Source organism: Corylus avellana, chromosome 9 (genome assembly GCF_965113065.1).
Source record: "Corylus avellana chromosome 9, dhCorAvel1.hap1.2, whole genome shotgun sequence".
NCBI classification, from domain to species: Eukaryota; Viridiplantae; Streptophyta; class Magnoliopsida; order Fagales; family Betulaceae; genus Corylus; species Corylus avellana.
The window spans coordinates 6263580-6288546 of record NC_142498.1 but is presented as its reverse complement, the minus strand read 5'-3'; the positions used below and the strand labels follow the sequence as shown (position 1 = coordinate 6288546).

The 24967-nt window shown below is 36.2% G+C and overlaps 3 protein-coding genes across 4 annotated transcripts; 1 reads left to right on the top strand and 2 right to left on the bottom strand.

Moving 5' to 3' along the window:
* The first annotated feature begins 471 nt into the window (after positions 1 to 471).
* Positions 472 to 9458, top strand: LOC132190099 (Peptidyl-tRNA hydrolase II (PTH2) family protein). 2 transcript variants are annotated; one of them, XM_088519353.1, is made up of 3 exons: positions 472 to 834; positions 1101 to 1284; positions 9334 to 9458. In XM_088519353.1, the coding sequence occupies exons 1-2, from the start codon at positions 478 to 480 to the stop codon at positions 1281 to 1283; spliced, it is 540 nt and encodes a 179-aa protein (XP_088375479.1). In that variant the 5' UTR covers positions 472 to 477; the 3' UTR covers position 1284; positions 9334 to 9458. The 2 variants fall into 2 exon arrangements, with proteins under 2 accessions (XP_088375479.1, XP_059460967.1); XM_059604984.2 differs by lacking the exon at positions 9334 to 9458 and adding an exon at positions 1971 to 2793.
* Positions 3472 to 4149, bottom strand: LOC148583638 (uncharacterized). Its single transcript, XM_088510609.1, has one exon. It carries the CDS (start codon positions 3822 to 3824, stop codon positions 3624 to 3626), a length of 201 nt encoding a protein of 66 aa, XP_088366735.1. The 5' UTR covers positions 3825 to 4149; the 3' UTR covers positions 3472 to 3623.
* Positions 6419 to 8033, bottom strand: AFR (Galactose oxidase/kelch repeat superfamily protein). Its single transcript, XM_059604515.2, has one exon. It carries the CDS (start codon positions 7670 to 7672, stop codon positions 6548 to 6550), a length of 1125 nt encoding a protein of 374 aa, XP_059460498.2. The 5' UTR covers positions 7673 to 8033; the 3' UTR covers positions 6419 to 6547.
* Positions 9459 to 24967: the final 15509 nt, after the last annotated feature.

Sequence of the window (24967 nt, the reverse complement as noted above, 5' to 3'; positions counted from 1 at the left end):
TAGTATGCAACGATATCCGTGATGGGAGAGTTTGACGATTTGGCATTTCGAATGGGAACGGAACTCCGTCCCCAAAGCAGCCTCCTCCATCGGTTTGAAAAAAAAAAAAAAAAAAAAAAAAAAAAAAAAAAAAAACTCCATTACAATGTCAAAGAGATAGGGATAGATTGGATCCCTAAAGTGAAATATTTGATAATAATTTAAATTTCGAAAATTTATTTGACCAAATTGAAAATACATGGGATTTTTTTTTTTTTTTTTTGATTAAGCACATGAATTAATTTTGATATTTTTTCTTTAAAAAGAAAAAAAAAAGAAAGTTTGAATTGTGAAAAGTTGAAAACTCTATTATTGGAATATTAGACAAAGTAGGCTTGCCTAGTTTTTTCGGAGGCCCACACTGTACTGTTATATGGGCTTCGTTGACGTTTCTCTCTTCTTCTCAGTGACTCGAGCCCACTGAGCGTGGCAATTGGCATGGCATCTCTTCGCGCCTCGCCATTTCCTTTCACTTTCACATCCTCCAACTCTCGATTTCCCTTCTCAATCACTACAATTAGGGCTACCTTTTCGTCTCCCCGGCGCGTCTGGACTCGGCCTTCGAACTCAATGAGTGAACCCGCCGTACACGAGGACGGCAACGGCGTGAAGGCGGAGAACTCCGACGTGCTAGTCCAGTACGTGGTGCTCCGGCGAGACCTGATTGACACATGGCCGCTCGGAAGCGTCGTGACACAGGGCTGCCATGCCTCCGTGTGTGCCGTCTGGTCCCACAAGGACGATCCTCACACCGTCGAGTATTGTAGTCCCCAAAACATTGATTCTATGCATAAGGTAAAAAGCCTTGTTCTATTCTTTATTAATGCGTTTCATAATTTTCTCCGAAGGTTAGATTAAGAATGTTCCAAGAGTGGCAAATTTTACTTGCTAGCGGAAATTTATATAATATGTATGCATGAGAAGAGGCAGGGCTTCCAAATTTTACTCGTAGAATATGGTCTAAAACTTTTAAGGTTTTGATTCATACATGTTTTCCTATGAACCAGCTAATTGCCTAAAACAGACCTACTTGTAATTCATTGTATTTTTCAAAAATGTAGGTCACTCTTGAGGTGAAAGGAGAACCTCAGATCTTGAACTTGTCAGAAAAGCTCACAGCTGGTGGCATCACTCATAAACTGTGGATAGAACAACCTGAAAACATTCCAACTTGCCTTGCTACCAAGCCCTATCCCAAATCTGTTGTATCATCATTTTTCAAGAAGTTGAAACTCTGCAAGTGAGGTAACCTTAATTTCATCAACCCCCCCTTTTTTTTTTGAATATTGTCCTGCTGGGAAATGCCTGAATTATGAATTTGAGTTGCTGAGATTGAATTTGAATTTCTCGCTTACTTAATCAATTTAGAATTGAAGCAAACCTTGCAATCTGATTAACAGCCTTTATGTGAAATAGTATGTTATGTGCTTTAGCCTGGTGATAAGATTAGGATTAGGATTAGGAGTAATAATTCAATTAGGGATAGGTGATAAGGTTAGGAACACTAATTTAAGTAGGGGTAATTATATTTCGAACAGGGATTATTTTTTCTCAATAGGGTTTGTTAGTAGGATTAATTTTATCTCAATTTAAGGACTAGTCATTCTCTCACGGGCCATGGGAATGGCTAGCCCATTCAACGTTCTTTCATTCTTAATACCAAATGTAACCTAAGTCTTCGAATTATCTTTCAGTCTCCTCTGTTTAACCAACAGATGTTGGTCTTCATCATTATCTTTAGCTTATTTAGTTTGTTTAGAGTTGCTCTGTTTAAGTCCTTTGCATCGAGATTGGACCCGGTAATGATAATAAATTGAGATGAATCAGATCTCGAGTCAATTAAGCCCAATTCAATAAGCTTGGTGCTAAGCCTAACATTAAATTTGGATAAAGAAGTTTCCAAATTGTGATATTGGCTCAATCAAATGCAGTTTGATTTACCATAAGAAGAAAGAGTGAAGAGGATATAACTCAAGAAGAGAAGGTGTTTGAAACAAAAAAAGGGCAGAGAAACCACCCCAAAGCCAAGTCTTTTAAGTAGTGTTCGGAGGTTATCTACCAACAAAAAAAAAAAAAAGAAAAAAAAAAGGCTTATCCAGGGATATGGAAAGCAGTGGTAGATCAACATATCAAGTCATATTTGTTACACCAGACCAGGCACACCTTTTTTGTCATCCTATTTTTTGACTGACGGGAGCGGTAGGAATATCAATAGCAAAGGACGGTAAAGAACTGCAAAGAACAGTATCCAGAATAGGAGAAAACCAGGCTCGTGGGGCCTGTTTAAGTCCATAAAGAACCTTTTGAAGCTTGCAAACATAATTTGGAAATTGTGGAATCTGAAATCTAGGCGGTAGGGCCATATACGCATCTTCATGGAGCAGCCGATGTGAATAGTTGTAGGCTTATCATCTGGATTGTAGATATTGTCATAATCCAGGCCCGATCATTGATGAAAGCCCTTGGCAATCAAGCAGTCCTTGTGATGTTCGATTGAGCCATCAACATTTCTTTTGAAGTTTAAAAACCCATTTACAAACCACAACGTTCATGCCACGTGAGGAAGGAACAAGAAGGATCCATGTTTTGTCTGTATTGTATTTATAAACGTATACACACAAGGTGTTTGATGAAAAGCCTCAAGCAATCTATTCATCCCTGAGAGGCTGTATTGTATTTATAATTCCAGTGTTTTGCATCATGTTGTATCGTACAATAAATGGAAAACAATCCTTACAGAATATACACTCAAAAGAGAAGTCATTTTATGAGAACTAAATCTTCGAATTGTCTCTCGGTCTCCTATGTTTATCGAACTTGTGCTAAATCTTCATCTTTAGCCCTTAATAATGCTTTTTAAAGTGTGCGTTTTGTTTTTCTACCTGTCAAAATGATGTAACATAAAAGTAAAAGTAATTATACGTATGTTTGTTGAATTGTTCTTTAATTGAAAATAGAAAACAATGGAAAATGTATAAATAAAGCTCACTTTGTTTAGAGCCCTATGCTGCATGCGTTAGTCTCTTCTTCACAGGAGTGATAGAATTTATCTTCAATATGGACCAACTTATAGCAGAGAGTAGATATGGAATTGACTAATGTAAAAGCTCTAGGAAAAATGATCGCCTGCTAGGAAACTCTCGTTCTAAAAGGCTATGTTTTGGTCTAAAACATTTTTCCCTAAATAATTTCTGCATTTTCTTACTTTCCGCCCCTTTGACCATGCAATATGAGACGCCAAAGAAGGTTAGCCGACTACATTTGATCATGGTCCTCAAAACAAATGAGCCGAAGAGATTTCCACATTTAGGGGAGTAATGAGAACTTCCAAATGTGAACAAATATTTTCAATTAGTGCTGCTCTATGGGTGCATTGAATCATGAAAGCAAAATGTTGAAAAAGTATACAGAGATAAAGATATCATGCCGCAGTAATTGAAAAGGTCAAAACTATAGTATTTATTATTATACACAAGGAGATAGATCTCTCAGTACATACTTCAAACAAAAACGACAACAAAGAAAACAAAAAGCTGAGCCTTTGATCTGATCATCTCATCTGGGTATCTGGGTATGTATATATTTCACTGAACGACCAAGCGTTTGGCACATATGGTGCAGTAGTGCTTGCGCTTGTTCCGGAAATAGAGAGGCACGAAACAGAACCTCCACTGGCTCTGTACGTCCATGGCTTGCACCATCCCCCCGCAGTACGGACACGCCCCCGGCGCTGCCTGCCTCGACACAACCCTCTCGTCCTGGTCGCAAACAAAAACCAGACACATCCCTTCTCTTTCTTTCTGTCTGTCTGTCTCTCTGAATTTTGCTGATAATTTCACAAACTTGGGAGATTGGAATTTTTTAGGTTATGGATTTTGGCAGGTGATTATGTTTGTGTGTGCATATAAAGGATTGAGAATGATGCGGGTTCCTGGAAGCTGGAAAATCGTGTGTGTTATTTGAAGCGCGTATGTAGAAGACTCTAGCCCCTACCTGATTACTTTTCCACGCGTTTTATCTCTGAAAGAATCCCATGTCATACGCGCGTTTTTTTTGAAGCTTCTGGATGCAAGTGATTTGAACACGTAAGCAAGAATGCATGATGTCTGATTATGATCTGATCATGTCCTAGAAAGGCGAGTGCGGTTCGTCATAAGCATGAGCGAGTAGGAATTCCTTCCAATATGGAATGGGGAATGATAATATATAGTATATACCCTTTTTCATGATTATTATTCAACGCATGATAATTTGTTTATTCCAAAATCTCTCGTCTACCTGCACACTATCTCAGTGCATCTCTGGGATGTTTTTTATATGACTCCTTGGCTTATACTTTACTCTTCCAAGACATGCTTCAAAATATAGCTAGCATATATTCATTGCTATCTCTTGAACCTTTGAAAAAGAATGGAGTCACCAAAATTTCCAAATTAAAAGACTCGAGTGATCATCGCCTCTCTCTGGTTTGGGTAGTTTGGAGGTGATTTGTGGATGAAAATCTTATGAGTTAGAAAATGGGTTTAGAGAGAGACATGGGCTGAGTGGGAGAGTGAGTTTGAGAGAATAAGTGAGGAGAAGAGAAAGAAAAAAGCTCCATCTCTTAGCAAGTAAGGCCAAGAAAACCCCATAAATGCAGCTGAATGTGTATAGCTACTAAACAATTGCATAGATAATGTTGTGGACCTTGTGTTACAATTCACGAGAGTGTTGATGAGGATTCGGTAGCCTTCTACTTTGGCTTTTTCTTTTTCTTTTTTTAAAGTCAGACTATCGGTTAGTCCACCTTTTGAATTTGTCATCATTTTTGTTATGTTTATAAACTTTTAGGGAAATGCTATACTTCTCAATTTTTTTTTTTCCCCCCTCAAATGTTGGTTATTAAGTGATATTTCACCGTCCCATGAGAGAGTGACACATTTCTCAAAATAATAGTGACGACATATCATTTAAGAATCAATTTTTGAAAAACATGCATACTAACCTAAGTATGCATGTTTTCATGCATAAGTTATCAAATAATCAAGCGATTCTTTCACACTCTAAAACATGCATACTAACTTAAGTATCAGAGTGTTTTCTAAAACATGCATACTAACTTAAGTATCAGAGTGTCTTCTGTTCCTATCAACTATCGAGAGCCCTTTGACATTGAGGGAGAGCCATCTTAGTACAATCATGCAGTAACTATTGTGGTAGTTTGTTCCAACCCAAAAATTGCCTTAACATGTATTAGTATTGTTTTAATTGTTCCCGCTGCATTATTATAATCTTTGATGTGATTTGCTTATGTTATAAGATGCTAATTGATATGTACAAGTTATTGTAGCGACTCGACCCTTTAATATAAAAAAGGGTCATTAAAGCGGTGGTATATATATATATATATATTCAAAAGGAAACATCACGCTAAGAAAACAAAACCTTACACAAAAATGATAGGCATCACACAGCTGTTGCCTCATGTTACAGGGTAGTTGTAAAGTTGAATGAATTTGATAGAGAAGGGCTAAATGGGTTAGCAAAAATCCAAAAGTGGACTATATAATATTACATAAAGATTGCCTAACAAAAACAAACAAATGAACAATGGTCCGCTTCGTTGGATTTGGACATCAGGAATATGCGCAACAGGGTGTTGCTGCAGGTTGACCTTTGCCACGTCCCCATGTCCCGAGGAAACCTGTTTTTTGTGCCGATGCAGGAACCAATCTGAACCTGAACACAGATTGGTTCCCTAATGCGTGTCCTAAACTTGTCCATTTCTAATGCATATCCTAACTTTTTATATATATATATATTTTTACTCTTAAAATAGATTCTAATAATATTATTAGTATTAACATGCATAAACAATATAGCCATTTTTTTTTCTTCAGAATATCGATATAGGAGTATTACAAATTAGAATAATGTTAAATACTACACTCTATCTTATTTTTATCTTACTAGACTAATGGACACTATTATTAGGGCCAGCAAAACAGATTCACATATTAAGTTCGTGTTAACTTGATTAACTCGCCAATCTGTTTATATCAAACAAAACACAATACGTTTATTAAATAAGTGACTCATTTATGATTCGAACCCGTTTAACTTAAATCTTAATCTTAAAACTAATGTTGAGTTTGCGGGTCAAATTGTCAAGTCAATTTTACTGTTGTGATGGTGATGAGTTGGCAACCTTATTAGCAATTTGTTGAGAAGAAGTGATAGATGAATTGCTTTTTGAAGTCATGAAAAACCTATGTAGGAATTCCTTTTTAGCAATTTCTAAACGCGTTAAAATGCAGTTTTCACTTTTCGCCGGTATCACGATACGTCATATGACTTCTCAACAAGAATTTCATTATCTTTTCACCAAAAAAAAGAAAAAAGGCAATAACTCCAGACTAAGTACTAATTAATTTGCCATGAAAGATTAGCTTTCCCATTAAGTAATTTCTTCAGAAACAAAAATACATAATGAACTCCAATTACCCTTCTGGCTTCCTCACACAATTGTTTATCCATAAAGTACCTGACAATTTAGAGGAGAAAAGCCATGAAAAGCCTCTGGAGCAGCCACAACACTCCACTCCGCCTTGAATTCCCACTTTTCCGCTTCAAACAACCTCCCTACGGCTACGTTTAATCCGGACGACACCACATAAATCCTCCCCTCCACTCCATTTACAACGTAGGGCCTCTTCATTGCCTCACGCGGGAACTTCTCCCCACCCACATACCTCCACGTGTCATCATCTGGGACGTACACCTTCATCGGACAGTCTCCGTACTCCGATATCATGAACATCCTCCCGTCCAGAACCACGCTGAGCCCCGACCACCCCTCCCTCATCGCTTTGCTCATCCCCTGCCACGTGTTCTCATCCGGGTCGTAGACCCTGCCTCTGGGCGAGAATTTGAACGGCCACGACCACCCCTCCGTAACGTACATCTTGTTCCCGACTACAGCGGACTCGTACCTCGCCAACCTCGTGTCTATCGTGGCAGCCGCCGTCCAAGTGTCGCTTTCGGGGTCATAACATTCTGCGGTTGCGATCGATTCGGTGCTGCCGGTCCCATTTCCACCAACGGCTACGATCTTCCCCTTAATACTCCCCGCCACGAAAAACGATCGTGGGGTCGGCATAGGAGACATCAGCGACCACTGATTCGTTGATGTACGGTAAACGATCGTGGACTGCATGGGAGTCTCTGGGTCTGACCGCATACGATTACCGCCCAAGACGACAAGCTTCCCCTGGCGTGGCAGTGAGGCACAGGCGAACCCCGGTGGGCACGCGGTCCAGGGGCATGGCATGGGAGGTAAGACAAACCAACGGCCGGATCGCGGGTCCAACGTTTGCCACTGAATCCTGGCCGTTGATTCGTGAAATGCAAGAACAAAAATATAAGGGAAAGAGAGCGATAGAGCTGTCTTGGAGCTAAGAAAGAAAGGGTCTCTAATGGTTCTTTTCCATGAAAACGACACCAAGCTTACGGAAGCTTGGTATGGGTATGGAAGGTATAGAAGACAGAGCTCGGCGATCTCGTCCGGTAACCCCGGAATCAACGGCTCAGAATTCTGGCCACTTTCTTCACGGCCTTCCGTCTCTATCGCCGACGAAGATCTCAGACTTTTCATTCTTGAAATTTGAGCTTGAAAATTCAAACCGAAGAATTTTGAAGTTTGTAGAGCTTTTTTCTGTAAAATATATAGAGAAAGAAACAGAGAAAGAGAGAGATTGAGTGATGACGATGGAAGATTTGCTTTACAGAGAAAGCTAGCAAGGGCTATTGGCTTTTGGAGTAGTTTAATTCTTTTGGGTGGTGTCCAATTATGCGGTTCATTTCTAGAAACCAAGCGGAATATAAGGACATGATAAAAAAAACACAAGAAAAAGAAACTCCGGCAAATCCGAAAAGCAAAGGACTTGGGGTGAAGAAACAAAAGGGTAAGAAATGAAAAATGAACCGGGAATCGGGAGAGGTGACGTGGGAGGGAGAAGGGGATGGTGACCAGAGTCAAAGAGCATTAATGGAGTTTGGGCCCTTGATTAGACAATAAAAAATCACATCTTATCTTGCAGTTGGCCAACCCAAACCCTATTAATCATTAAACTTTATAATTGAGGCAACCCTAGGCTTAGGCTACTGCTAATCAAGTACCAGTTGTTCAGGTGCGTGGATATATATATATATATATATATATAGAATACTTGCACATATAAACGGTATACATGTCGGTGTTATAATATTATAAAATATAATTAAAATAATATTTAAACAATAAAAAAAAAATTATAACATTGGCGTGCATACTGTTTATACACACCGGTATTATATAAATTATTGCTATATATTAATTTTTTATTTTTTTTAAAAGTTGATTTTTAAATGATGTGTGACACACTTCTTAAAATAATAAATTGAATGAGATAGTAATACATTATTTGAGAACTAACTTTTGACAAAAAAATTTAAGACGTGTAACACTACTTTTATATATATATATATATATATATATATGGCTTATCAAGATTTTTGTATATGGGAATGACAACAATTTGGCCTATCAAGATTTTTGTGGAATAGAATATCTTGAAGCAGTAATGTAGTGGAATTCATAGTCATATTTGTGTGGATAAAAACTTTCTTCAAATTGGGTCAAAGAAAGATTCTTTAGTTCTGCATGAAAAATTATCATGTGTTTATATAGCACGTAAGAATTATGTGTGTTTTTTTTTTTTTTTTTAATTGTTCTATTAAAAAAATTATGTAATTCTTACATGTTAAAAAATATATGATAGTTTTATAGACAGTGTTTGAAACCATTTCCTTTAATACAGTTTGGAATTTTTTTTTTGGTCATGTGTAATAATACTTCTAAGTATGTATTTGGAGGTTTATATTTTTATCTCACAATAATGATTTTTTAAAATAATAATAATAATAATAATTGATTCAAAGGTTGGTTGAAATTACCACGTGAGCATTATAAAATAATTATAAAATAAAATGTAATTTCTAGCATTACTCTTATAATATGCTATGCTGGAAAGGCGTACTTTTATTCTAGAACTAATCTCATCATAAACAACTAAGATCGAAGGATAATGGCTCGAATCAATGAGTATGAAAACTAATCTCATGCAAGTGACAATCAATATTCATCGAAGTTTAATGACAAAAAATATTGTCAACTTAATAAACTTGGCAGGGTTTTCTTTTAAACTCTCAGCCAATAAAATTGTCATGTATTTATTTATTTATTTTTTTGACATGTCTATACGAGGGGAAGAACAGATTCGAACTAGTGACATTCACTTCATAAGGCGTGGTCTCCAGTCGATTGAGCTACCCCTTGAAGACGTCATGTATTTTTTAAGCATGTGAGAAATACTTTTTTTTTTTTTAATACATGCTTTCTTAATAACACTAAAAGAATCAGGAGAAATTCTATTAAAAAAAGTGTATGTGCTTTTCACATATTATTAAAAATAATATGTATTTCTTGTATGTTAAGGGACATATGACAATTTTATAGATTGGATTGAAAAAACTTCTCCGTCCATTTGTTAATTTTTTTTTTATTTAAGGAAAAGAAAAAGTTATAAAGGAAAAGTCTTATCAAACAAAAGGGATACGAAGACTTTCTCCAACCCATATAAATTGTCCTTGTTTTTTTTGGGTCATGTTAATATGAAATTCCCTAGTTTACATTACATGATACATGTGAAAGGGTTCTTTTATTCAAATATGTTAACAATCAGCTTGGTGGATTGAAGTCAAAAAGTTATCACTAACAGTTGTGAAAACACTTTATTGATTTTCAAACCCAAAAAATACTTTTCTAAAATCGTTGAAACATTTCAAAATACAAAACCCTTTTCAAATATTAACTCTACCAAAAATATTTATCAACTTTACATTAGATTAAAAAAAAAAAAAAATTCAAATTCAAATTAAAAAATGCATTTTAAAACCATTTTATGTTAATAATTTAACCAAATACTATTAAGAGCAAGAGAAATAGTATTAACAATTTGGTAGTTGGATTCCATCTTAACACTTGTGAGTGAGCGGGACAGACACAGTCAAGCCGACAAATAAGATTTGTCAATGACTAAACGCCCACACAAGTCCTTGTCAACCATCAAGTCTGTGGTGAGGAACACTATGTGGTCGTCTTAAAAGAACAAAAAAATCAGAAAATAATGAAAAATAATTATATTACTTACTAGGGAAAAATATATTTTTTCCTTTAATTATCTATTCATTTACATTTTTAATCCAAATATTTAAAAAATGACACTTTACCTTTTCAAAATTTTAAATTGTTGCAATTAGACCATTTTAACCTTTTTTTTTTTTTTTTTTTTTTTTCAAAATGCCTCTATCTCAAGTTAAAAAAATTTTAAAATTTTTTTTTAAAAAAATTTAAAGATTAAGGGGTGGACGAAGCTACTCCTAGGCCCAACTGGGATGGCCGGCCACCCCTTAATTTTTTATTTTTATTTTTAAGTTGGGATGGGGCATTTTGGGAAGAAAAAAGTTAGAATGGTCGAATTGCAACAATTTGAAAGTTTGAATGGGGGGTAAAGTGTCACTTTTCAAATGTTGGAGTTAAAAGTGCAAATGAGTGGATAGTTCAAGAGATAAAGTGTATTTTCTCCTATTTACTAAATTGTTTCTTTTATCCAAAAACTTAAATCAAACCAAATGAATTATTTTTTACTGTTCAGGGGTTAATTTTGGAGATGGGATTTGCTCTTTTTTAATAATTAAGATAAGCCCAAAAAGAAAACTAAGGCCACACAAAGCATGCCATGAAAAATAGTGGCTCTAATGTTTGATAGATCAGTCCTCTTGCACATATAGGTAAAGGTAGGGCCTTCATTGTGATATGTATACATGTATATATCATCAAAATTAATATTATCATTATCCTAATTTCATTGGTTTTTATTTTTATTTATTTTTTCTTGCTTTTCAAATCAAGTTGAGACAGAAATAAATGATCAAAGGGACCACTCACTCAAAGGTTCATAAATTTTCAAGATTTTCGTCTCTTAGATAGCTATTACGTAGCCATGTGCTCATTACAAGGCTGAAAAATCAGGAAACATCGTCCACGAAAAATAGTGGCTCCAATGTTTGATAGATAAGTCATGAGCATAGGTAGGGCCTCCATTTTGATTTGTATACCATGAAAATTAATATTGTCGTTCTCCTAACTTCATGTTGAAGGACAAGATAACTCAACTCAACCGCAAATTCAAAGATTCCTAAAGACGATGTACGTTTGAATTTAAGTGTAGAATGATAAACCATATTTACAAGCCACATCTATCCGCATTTGTTTGTATATTTTAAATGTGTATTTATCCTAATAACAATGTTCATCAAATTGATTATGTTTGGTCAGTTTTCGGCCACGAGACAGCTGCAAAGCTAGGAAAAGAGGTGTAAGAACTTGCCAGAGCGGGCCAACAGGGATAGCTTCGGTGCCAAAGTGAATAATTTGACCCTTGTCTAATAACTAGAAGTACTCTTAGGTCGTAAAGGCCGTTTTAGCATGAAACTACAACGAGCTATGGAAAAATAAGAGAGGAGAGGAAATGGGAAGAGAAGAGGAGAAAAATCAAAATGACGTCCATCGGTCATGGTTGTCATTTTGTTCCTCTGCTACTGCTCATCGTCCTCGAGATTCGGACTACCCAATCTACTAGGTGGAATGACACGTGCATCCTTGAGATGATCCAGGCATGATTAGGGGTGAAAAGGCGGTTGCAGTTAGCGATTAGTAGCTAAAACCGCTAACCGCAACTGCCTAGGTGGTTAGTAATATTTAGTAACTGCCTCCACTATCAGCTAAGCAGTTAACCGCCCGGTTAGCGGTTAACCGCATTCAACATTTGCCAACCGCTTTTTTGGGCTTTTTTGGGCCTATTTGCTATATACCCATATTGAAGGAGCCCAAAAGTAATTAATAATAATAAAAAAATCTAAAATATTAGATCACAAATTTACATTAGTTTAAACACAACATACAAATAAAATTTCTAAAATCCTTGTTGGTCACCTTCTACGAATCTACATAACATATAATACAAATAAAATTACAACAATTCTTGTAAATCATTACTTCACTTCTAGTCTTGTACACAACATACAAATAAACCACATAAAAAAGTTCACAATCAAAGATAATAACCATAATTCATAAACACACATTCACTATATAAATCCATAAACTCACATTTTATGAAATTCAATCAACCAAAAAAACCCAACACAAACTGTAACGCCCCCAAAATTAGGCTTGGCTAACCTGGCAAGATTACTGGCAATTACCCCAGTTAAACCAACTTGTGGCTAAATAAGGAATCGTCATTTTAAGCATTATCAGAGTTAATGCATATGAAAGTGAAATAAATTTGAGAAAGCTATTAAATCATCAAATGCACAAGTAAATTCCCTGAATTTAAAGACGTAGAGCAACTAATAATAAAGATAAACAAACCTGATAGTAACATGAAGATCCTAAAGCAAGGTTCAAAGTGGCAACCATGCCACATCTGGGTTCTAGTGGCAAACTTCCTAAAAGGGTAACAATAGCGTAAGTCTAACGACTTAATAAGTAGACCTCACAATTAGACATGATATAAGTCCGGTTAAGCATAATAGACATTCACCTCCAAACGTTCCGGGTCCTCCAAATCTATGAAAAACGTTCTATTAGTCCTAAATCTAACATAAAACAACCCCAAAAACATGAAAACCGGAGCTATTGGACGGCTTGGTAAAAATGGCGTTTTCCCTGAATTGCTCATGTACGTCCGGTATGGAGACCTTACGTCCGCTCATAAAGTTTCAGGTAAAACCTCATTTGTTCCAAATGTCCACCTATCCTCCCAAATCGATTCTAAACCCGTCTAAATGGGTTTCTAAGACCTCCTATCTCCAAATGAAGTCACCATGCAATATAAAACACGTTTGGTCACAACGAAATACTAAACCCAACAAAATCAAAGCATATCGTGGTTAAAGCTTTAAACCAACAATTAAGCTAATCTAAAAGCATTAAAATGGCAGCATAACATCTAAGGAACAATTTAGGCTTAAGGATATTACCTCCTCGAAGTAAAGCCTTCAAGAAAATGCTTCTCCTCCTCCTCAAAACACACACAACTCACAAGAATCACTCACACAAGGTTTTCTGGGAGCCTGGGGGCGTGAAATTGGTGTGAAATAGCGAAGAGGCTAGGGGTATATATAGGTGAAGAAAAGCTGAGACGCTCACCAACTATTCTGAAAAGTAGAGGACGTCCAGTGTTGTGCAAATTTTAATATACTCGTAAGTACACGAATCTTTTGCAATATAATCTTTTACAAGTGCGAGGTCGAACCCATAGGGAATTGTGTTTTTGAATAATAAATTTAAATCTAAACTAATTAAATCCTAACCTAGTTCCAAAAGGTTTTTGATTTTGGGTTTTTAAAACTAAAAGACAACATAAACTAAATAATGTAAAACAAAAGATAAAGGTACTAAGGTTTGAGACTTCACACTCACCAAATCATAACAACATACTTTATGTTCATCAATATTAATCTGAAGCTCTCACAAATTAAATCTTATGTATGTTTCACTATGCTTCCAAAAATTAATTAAAACCATCTCATGTATCCATTTATTGCACAAATCACAAAAGGAATCCAAATTTAATTGAAACACCAAATGTGTCTGAAGAACAAATCACAAGGGATATCCAATTTTTAAGCAAATAAAATCAAGCAATCAATTATGTGAAATTATCTTAAATCATCAAGTGTATCCTTGAATCATAACAAGATATCCAATAATTATTCCACACATTGAATAGAAGTGAAACGATTGAAATTAAGCTCAATAAATCGAAATAATAAAAACTTACGTAAAAATAACGTTGTTTTTCATTGGTGAGGCTTCATCCTCAACCTTAGTTGTGATTTAATTCCACATAAATAAAACTAAAATTTAAACCTAAACTAAACTAAAGAGAAAAACTGTAGAATTTTGCTCTCTGGAATTTTCCATTTTCTTGAATGCAAAGAGGTCTATTTATAGGCTTAGGAAAGTCCTAAAAGCCCTAGTAAACCTAGATAATTCGGAGGTTTGTCTCACAGTCCAAATAGAAGTCTAAAATCGGAATAAGATTTGTCTAGATTTGTGTCCTTTTATTCCGGGGTGATTTTGTCATAGTAACCGTTCGAATTAGGAAAATCCTATTTGGCAACGCATTATAGTATTTTGAGTTAGCTTTCCAATGCAGCTAGAATCATCTCAATCCAATATTTGACCGAAAATTTATGATCAAAATACTGAGACGTGTGCAGAATCCTCTCCTTCACTCCTATTGGAGAAATCTTGATTTAATCCTCTCCTTGATTGGGTTAAACTTAACCACATCATTTAGGTTTTCGCAAAGTGTGATTTCTTCCAAACTTTGCATTTTTCCCTTTAAAGCCGCAGTTTTTCTTTAACAACCTATAAAACACTAAAAACACAAAACTAACACAAAACATTAAATAACGACACAGCTAATGTAACGACCTAGATTTTAAAACTCTTATTTAAATAATATTAAATAGATTAAAAATATAATCAATAAATTAGAACAATGATATGTGGATTAATGATGTTAAATAACTATTTAGTGTTAAAGGTATATTACATTGATTTTTGACCTCTTATGTATATTACTTCAATTCTAAAAATTTAGCTTCACTAATATTTTTATGGGCATAATCAAACCCAATCTAGTGAATAAATTATTTATATTGGTGTTTAGCGAAGTCATAAATTAATTTGAAGCTTTTCAGTTTTTAGCCTAAAAAGCAGTGTCTTAATTTTCATACTGTCTAAATGAGATTAAAACTGCTTAAGAAAGATACCAAGGCTAGCCACCTTTGTTGAAAGCTTAAAGTCTTCTAGTAATGATGATTATAGTAAATATCATGATTATAATGATTTAATAAGACAAGTGGCCAAGTGGGAATGCAAATAGTTAAAGCCTAAGTTGAATTGGAAACTTTGTATAGGCCAAAAATAGACTCAAACGAACTCGGATGAAGTCGAACCAAAAATATAAAATGTTTGTCTCGGAGTCCTCTATCTACTCTCAAAATTTCATGTCAATCAGAGTACGTTTGGACATTGAAAAATGGATCGGAATGCACTGCCCGCATTTTGGACGAAAATACTATTTGGTATAGAGTATGAAAAATGAACTAGGTTCATTCTTATGGTTAAATACATCTCAACCCTTAGATCAAAGGTTTAAAAATAAATCCTAACCATTCATTCTCTTATAAATAGAGCCTAAGCTATAGTCACTTTCACTTGCTTTTTATTTACAATCTTAGAACAAATAAAATTGTTTGCTCCTCCTTTCATTTTATTTCTTAGTTCTAGTCAAATACCATATAGCCTATATCTTTCTTGTAGTGTTCAAGTGTTTTTCTAAAACTAGCTACCTAGAGAAGATTTGGTGGAGTTTTACTTCTAAGGATTATTGGGTAAGTGTTTCATGTATAAATATCATGATTTATTGCTTTTATTACTTGTCCTCATTTATTTGTTTAAAGACCCAATAAAGTGTATATTGTAAAATAAAGTAATGGATACAAGTGAATTTATAATAAAGAGTTAGTGGACAAAATCAATTAAGGACTTATAATATTATCTATATATTATTTACTTTACAGTATTTACATTCAGTCATTTCTTTTATGTCATTTAAATTTCTGTTCATATTTCTAGCGGTAAGGACCATTTGATGTCATCCTCGAAATATGCATTATTTACATTCAGTTATTTCTTTTATGTCATTTAAATTTCTGTTCATATTTCTGGCGGTAATGACCATTTGATCTCATCCCCGAAATATGCATTATTTACATTCAGTTATTTCTTTTATGTCATTTAAATTTTAATTCAAATTTTTGGCGGTCATCCCCAGAATATGAATTCAGTATTTACATTCAGTCATTTCTTTTATTGTCATTTAAATTTTGATTCATACTTTGGTAGGTACGGACCATTGGTCTCATCTCCAAAATATGAGTCATGTTTTATATATATTATTTATAATACTAGTTTGTATTTAGTGATACTGGCCATTAGCCTCGTCACCAAAAATGAATTCAGGCATAAAGCTAGTTATAAGCAACTATCTTAGATTAAGATAATAAAATGAGTAAGTAAAGATGAAGTGACGGATAATAAATAAATATAAAAGATGAGGGTCTTTAAACAATGATATTATTTGAGAATGAACTAAGTATTGTTTGTATATATGTATTATATGCAGAAGTGGAGCAGAATAGTACACTAAGGAGTGTAAGTATGGATATACTTACTGAGTACTAGCTTTGTTTTATTGTTATAGGAATTCTTATTTTGTCTTATTGATATAATTTTGCAATACAACTGCTGCATAATGTGTCTAATAAAATGGGCTGATAAGATAGCCACCTTAAGAACAAGCTGGGTGGATTGCCGCGAGGAATTGTCGGTATCTCAGTGGATGGGGGTATATAACCGTCCAACAGGCCTAATATATAACTAAGCTGGGGCGGTGTAGTTGCCAGCACCAAACAGGTAAACCTCTAAAGTGCGAGGGACATAACGGACGTAAGCGGGCTGAGAGCTCATGAGAAGAGGTCTGAAGAAAGATTATCATAAAACGCAAACTAATCTGTCATTACGCTGCATTCACAACTCATTCATTATTATATATTTTAATCTTTAATCTTATTTGTTCAAATTAGTCTTTTTAGTCTTTATATCTAGGAAAATAGATTACTCACTTGTTTGCCTATGTAAATATGATAACGTCATCTTTACATAGATCTTGATGCAGGGATAGAAAGTGAGGACGATGGTCCTTTTACTGGTTTTGATGGTTGATAGATCATCTGCTGCAGGATTTATGCTTACTCTATGGAGCAAGTCCCATTTATGTTAATCGCTTTTATTATGTATGGTGATGTGTGTAAACTTAATAGATATTACTATGTTAATTTAGGTGCCGTCTGTGGCATATATTTGGTACATCTAGTGTGTACATATGTTGTAATGAAAACCATGTTTCTATTTTATTTAATAATATATCACCTCGAGGTATTTCAGTCAGCTCAACTGTGTTGTGTAAGTTATTCCTAGGTCATAGAAAAAGAAAAAAATATATATACTCCGCTGTAAGATTGTATTTTCTAAAGTTGCAGCGTCACGACTTCGATATTTGCTAGTTCAAATATCGGGTGTTACAGCTAAATGATTAACTAATGTAAAGAAATGGGTCCAAATATACAATATTTGGCACTTATCATCCGGTACTATTGGGGTGTAAGTCTGGTACTATTTACACAGCGATCCAAAGGCTATATCATATGTTTAGGTATTATCCAGAGGTTCCTCAAAAAGTAGCTTACATCCGAGTGGTCCCCAGGCGTACTTCTGTTTGGTCCCCATGTACTGTTGTCAGCGTACGTATGGTGGTTCCCCTGCGTACGTCCTCTATTAACGACAGAGGCGTACATTCGGTAACCTAAGCGTATGTCCTGCTAAAAAGTATAAAATTCCAAAAAGGCTCTATAGTTGATCCTAGTGATCCAAAACCTAAATTAACCCTTCTTTTAACTAAGTCACCTAAGCTTAGTTAATTATTTGTGTCACTATAGTCTCCACTCTTCATAAAAATTTCGTCCTCAAAATTTCTAGATCAAATACCAAAAGAACAACACTTAACAAGAGGTAGAATGTTACCATTCGTCCGTAGCATCGATGATATCATGCTTGGTAGGTTCCAAGGTTATCTCTTCCCATTCACCTTCCGACACTTCTTCGTCCTCAAACATCTATGGAAAATTGCCTCGTAAGTCATCTAACGCATCTTACTCGATGTTACTAACGCTATACCAATTGTCATCAATCTCGACTCCTAAATCATTCAGCTCAGAGAAAGAGTAGTTCCACATATAATTCGGGTCGACTGGTATAGGTGCCATAATCCTGTAGAGAAAAGCAACTATTTTTTAGTTGACTATTCCATTTTCCAAAACGGAAATAGATATACTATCTAAGTATAATCTTGAATAAAAGAGTCATATACAATCACTCAAACAAATGCGGATAGCGGCTCCGCATGTCGTACTCTGCCTCTCATGATGCTTCCTTGATATCATGGTTACGCCACAACACCTTCATGATAAGAGTCGTTTTGGTACGTAAGACTTGCTCATTTCTGTCCACGATTTTTACTAGCTACTTGACATAGGTTAATCCCTTCTGGACCCCTAATGGTTCATACTCCACCACCACGTCAGGGTTAGCGATATACCTCCTCAGCATCGAGACGTGAAAAATATCATGTGTACCGACCAAGTCTTGGGGTAAGACAATTCAGTATGCCAATCTCCCCACTCTCTGGGTGATTTCGAATGGTCCAATAAATCGAGGGCTGAGCTTCCCCTTCCTCCCAAATCGCATGACTCCCTTCATGGGTGATACTTTGAGGAATACACGATCCTCTACTTCAAATTCCAATGGTCGCTTCCGATTATCGGCCTAACTCTTTTGCCAACTCTGAGCTGCACACATCCTTCCTCTAATGATGAGCACCTTGTCTCGAGTGGCTTGGATCAACTCCGGCCCCAATGTCTGCCTTTCTCCGATTTTGACTGAATAAAAGAGCGACTGACACTTACGTCTATAAAGTGCCTCACAAGGCGGCATTCCAATTGTCGCCTCATAGTTATTGTTGTAGGCGAAGTCAATGAGAGGTAGATAATGGACCTAAATACCTGATAAGTGCTAAAATATATGTATTTTTCGCTCTTTAATTTATAGGGAAAATTATAGTTTACCCCTCCAAAGTTGACAGCGTTTTTCAATTCGAAGACCAAAGTTTCAATTTTTGCAATCCAACCCCCCAAAGTTTCAAACTTTTGCAATTTGACTAATTGTATCCAAACCTTCCCATATTGTCCCTAATTTTTTTTTTTTTAATAAAAAATTAAAAATAAAATTCGGGGTGGCTCTTTGGCCATCTGGCCATTTTTGCAACTCCAAATTTATTTTTTTTTCATAAAAAATAAAAATAATAATAAAAATTAGGGGCAATATGGGAATTTTGGAATAATATTGGTCGAATTGAAAAAAATTGGAACTTTGTGGGGGTGGACCGTGGATTGCAAAAATTAAAACTTTGATGTTCGAATTGAAAAACGCTGTCAACTTTAGGGGGGTAAACTGTAATTTTTCATAATTTATATTTGTTAATTCCTTAGTTTTGTTAGTTTATGCAATTTTATTTCATTTTTGTATTTTATTTGTTTTATAGGTTTTTGGAAGAAAATGAAGCAATTTTGAAAAGTTTGAGCATAAAAGACAAAATTGGGAAAAGCTAAAGGTTCTGACAGTGCAATCGATCGCACTAGACCTGCGTTCGAGCGCCCAAGGCAAGAAGCGAGTGCAAAGCTGCGCTCGAGCGCACAAGAAGAAGACTCGATCGCATCTGTGATCAAGCACAGAAGACACATGATCGATCGTAGGTGAGAAATCGAGCGCACACGGGTTGCGATCGAGCGCACTTGTGCCAGCTCACTTGACAGCTTGCGGAAATACTCCTTTTCCTTCCAAAACTAGAATTTTCAAATCCCACTTGTAATAGGACTTTGACTGCTGACTTTCCTACTAATTTTAGGGTTTCTAGAGTATTTTTAAGCGTATAAATAGACCTCTAAGCCTCATAATTCGATAGACAATCTCGGGGAGAGGAATTGGAGGCTACTTCAATGAGTCATTTTCTGTTTCTTCCTTTCCTTTTCCTTTTAGTTTTATTTAAATTATGTGTAACTAAACCCTTTAGTAGGGCTAGATTGAAGCCCTCATTATGTTTCTTTAATATATCAATATTGGCGCCTTTATGATAATAATATTGTGATGCTTACCTTGATTAGTTCGTGTTTTATTGAATTCCTCATATGTCTGTGATTCGCCATTATATGCATGTGGTATAGATTAGTTATTTAAGGCAATTTGGATGACCAAATCCTGGGCTTAATAGAGTGACAGAAGAATCTTCTCACGGGTTCTTGGGATAATCAACGTGAAAAATCGGGAGTAGACACCCGTGCCCTAGGTTCCATGTATTTGTCGATTTTCACATATTTATGCTTTCTTAAAGAACAACTTAGTAGACACTAATGCTAAATCCTTTAAGAGAGAAAAGAATTAGAGAAGACACCCATGCCTAATTCATTGCTTAGAGAGATCAATAGCTTAAGGAGTAGACACCCATACGCTTAGGTTGATAAACTTTAAGTATTCATAATATGATTGGAACATTGGTATATTGTTATATTATTAAGCATGATTACTAGTGGATATCAAAGCCCTACCATGTCATTTAGTTTTATTCCTTTTTCATAGTATCAATTTCGTGACAAAGTTGATATTTTTAATAAATTATAAGCCAAATCAACAATCCTCGTAGGAACGATCTCGTATTTGCATCCTATACTACTGTTTTGATCTTGTGCACTTGCGAGTTAAAACGTACCAATTATTATCTATTAATTTAGGTAGTATTTGGCACAACAAGTTTTTGGTTGTTTAATTTTGTTTTTATAACTATTTTCCTTAGTTAATTTTATTTTTGTTTTAATCTCTAGTTGTTTTTTTTTTTTACAGTTTCGGTTATGTTCTCTGAAGGTGCGCTCGAGCGCCCATTCCAGGGAGATCGAGCGCACCAGTGCGATCGAGTGCACTTCATGGTGCGATCGATCGTATATTTGGACAGGAGAACTGAAACTGTGTTAATTACGGATCTGATTTGTTTCTTTTATTTTTGTTTTTATTTTTCTTCTGTTATTTGACTTTCTTTTTGTTTTAATCATGTTGAGAGACAATACACCTCTGGTGCGAAGACCTATGAAAAGTTCATTCAGTCCCCAGATCCTCAACCAGCCATCATGCATTAATTTCCAGCCCATTGTGCAGAGCTGTTACAATTTATCTCCGCAGCTGCTCAATATGGGTCCACACTATAAAGGCACACCTACAAAGAACCCATATTGGCATATTCCATAATTCTTTGATCTCTGCAGGACTCAGAATGTTCAGGGTTTAACTCCAAAAGAAATTAGGTTAATCCTCTTTCCTTTCCTTTTTCTTTAAAAGATAATGCTAAGATATGGTACAATTCTTTGGCCGCATGTTCTATTCATACTTGGAATGAGATAGCCACAAAGTTCTTAAAGAAGTTTTTCCCAGCGCAAAAGATAAGGCAATTGAGAAGGGAAATTCTAACTTTCCAACAAATAGACGGAGACCTTTTCTTCGAGGCTTGGTTTCACTGTAATGAACTACTTCTCAGATGCCCTCATCAAAATTTATCTCAAGATAATCAGGTACTAGCGTTCTATGAGGGTTTAAATGATCCAAACAAGAGTGTTGTAGATTTAGCTTGTGGTGGCATGTTGATGGAGAAAAGCAGCGAGGAAGCCATAGAACTCTTTGAGACCATCATTGAGAGCTCCCAACAATTCCCATCTAAAGGGAGACAAGGACTCAAAGGAAAAGGCATACATGAAGAGAGCACCAATGGTGGAATTCAGGCTCAAATGACTGCCATGAAGAAAAAGCTGGACAAGCTCGTGAAAGCTATAACTAATCATAGTAGTGGTCCTGTTCAACAAGTTACACAAGTCGAGGTATGTGCCATATGTTCCTGTATTGACCACACCACAAAGACTTGTCTCATGTTTTCAATTGCAGATCAATAGTCATCTCTCATCAATTTGTCCCATTATTATCATGAAAATGAGTCATCTCCATAGCTCACCTGACAACTTGCGGAAATACTCCTTTTCCTTCCAAAACTAGATTTTCCAAATCCCAATTGTAATAGAACTTAGACCTCCGACTTTCCTATGAATTTTAGGGTTTCTATAGTATTCTTAAGCCTATAAATAGACCTTTTAAGCCTCACATTTCAATAGACAATCTTGGGGAGAGAAATTGGAAGCTACTTCAATGAGTCGTTTTCAGCTTCTTCTTTTTATTTTCTTTTTAGTTTTATTTAAATTATGTATAACTAAACCCTTTAGTAGGGCTAGATTGAAGCCCTAATTATGTTTATTTAATATATCAATATTCGCGCCTTCGTGATAATCATATTGTGATGCTTAATTTGATTAATTCTTGTTTTGTTGAATTCCTCATATGTGTGTGATTGGCCATTATATGCACGTGGTATGGATTAGTTATTTAAGTCTATTTGGATGATTGAACCATGGGCTTAATAGAGTGACAGAAGAATTTCCTCACGGGTTCTTGGGTTTAGCAACATGGAAAACAGGGAGTAGACACCTATGCCCTAGCTAGGTTTCATGTGTTTGTCGATTTTCACAGATTTATGCTTTCTGAAAGAACAACTTAGTAGACACTCATGCTAAATCCTTTAAGAGAAAAAAGAATTGGAGTAAACACACAAGCCTAATTCGTTGCTTAGGGAGATCAATAGCTTAAGGAGTAGACACCTATGCCTTTAGGTTGGCAAACTTTAAGTATTCATAATATGATTGGAACATTGACATATTGTTATATTATTGAGTATGAGTTCATGTGCAACCAGTATACATTGTGAGAGTTGTAAATATGCATATTTTCGGTACACAAAATAGACGTGCAGTTATGGGAAAAATAGTGCCGAGTATTATGTGAGTAAACCTCCAAACGTTCCGGGTAAACTTCCAAATGTTCCTGGTCCTCCAAATCTGTGAAAAACCTTCTATTAGTCTTAAGTATAACTTAAAACGACCTCAAAAACAGGAAAACTGGAGCTATAGGATGGCTTGGTAAAAATGGCGTTTTCCCTGAATTGCTCCTAACCGTACGTTCGGTATTGAGATCGTATGTCCGCCCAGAAAGTTTCAGGTAGAACCTCATTTGTACCAAACATCCACCTATCCTCCCAAATCGATTCTAAACCCATCTAAATGGGTTTCTAAGACCTCCTATCTTCAAATGAGGTCACAATGCAACATAAAACACGTTTGGTCACAACGAAATACTAAAGCCAACAAAATCAAAGCATATCCTAGTTAAAGCTGTAAACCAACAACTAAGCTAATCTAAAAGCACTAAAAGGGCAGCATAACAACTAAGGAACGAGTTGGGCTTAAGGATATTACCTCCTCGAAGTTAAGCCTTCAAGTAAACGCTTCTCCTCCTCCTCAAAACACACACAACTCACAAGAATAACTCACACACGGTTTCTGGGAGCCTGGGGGCGTGAAACGGGTGTGAAATAGCGAAGGGGGTGGGGGTATATATAGGTGAAGAAAGGCTGAGACACTCAGCAACAATTTTGAAAAGTGTAGCGGACATCCGGTATTATTAGGGCGTACGTCTGGTACTATTTACACAACGGTCCAAAGGTTGTATCATACGTCTAGGTATTATCCAGAGGTTCCTCAAAAAGTAGCATATGTTCGGGTGGTCCCTAGGCGTACCTCCGTTTGGTCCCCATGTACTATTGTCAGCGTACGTACGGAGGTCCCCCTGCATACGTCCTCTACTAACGACATAGGCGTACGTTCGGTAAGCCTAGTGTACGTCCTGTTAGAAAGTCCAAAATTCCAGAAAGGCTCTATAGTTGATCCTAGTGATCCAAAACCCAAATTAACCCATCTTTTAACTAAGTCACCTAAGCTTACGTAATTATTTGGGTCACTACAAAAAGCTACTCGAGTCCTAGGTTTAGCACTTTCCGTCTGATTCTTCTGACGGGTCTTCTTCATCCTTGACAAGTGCCTCATAATCCTTATCGATGTTGGCGTGGAAAGCGGCTTTCTGTCGATCGGATCCGTTGGGCAGTGCTCCTGCCTTCAACAGTTGGATCTCTTATAGATTCATCTTAGTGTACTCGTCTGCAATCTCAGTCAGTATTGCATGCATTTCCACTTTCTTCTTCGTGCTAAGGTAAGGGTTGTATTTCCCGGTAATAGGTGGGAAATCTCGTACAGTTGATACGCTGCATCGTTTCCATTTTGCTATAGTTGGGCCATACTTGAAATCTGCTTGAGCTCTTTCCTCTTGAACCTTCTTCCGTGATGGGGGCTTCGGCCTTCGAAAAGGGTTGAGTGGAAACCTTGCACTCAGTATGGCGAGGCGTGTATCCAGGCGTATAAGGCTAAACTCAACTGGCCATTCCCGAACAGTTGCCCAGCGTCGATACCCATCGCGCATCTGAGTGTGAAGCAAGATCAAGTGCCTATAACATGGAACAAGCGATCCCGTTCAACTCCAAACTAAGCAATCAAGAAGGCTTTCTACTATAGCCCGCACCATCAACCGGAGAGCAAACTAGGAAACCAAATATGTCCTATTCTCCAGTCTTTTAAGATCATTCTTAAGGCGTTACATCCTATTCTCATATTAGTAGTTCTGGTCAGCAAGACCGTATGTTCTGATACCATACTATAATGCCCCTAAAATTAGCTTTGGCTAACCTGGTAGGGTTACTGGCAATTACCCCAGTTAAACCAATTTGTGGCTAAATGAAGAATCGCCACTCTAAGCATTATTAGAGTTAATGCATAGGAAGGTGAAATAAATCTAAGAAAAGCTATTAAATCATCAAGTGGGCAAGTAAATTTCCCGAATTTAAAGATGTGGAGCAACTAATAATAATAATAAACAAACTTGATAATTACGGTTAATATCGGTTAGGTCGAACCGGTAGACGGCCGGTTAATCAGTTTTCGATTAATCTACCCACCCCTAGTTTCAAGGCTTCTACAAAATCTATAAGCTACTACATCCCCTTCTAGGCTAAGGAATAAACACATGCAACGTAAGAAAACTCAACATCACGCAATACAA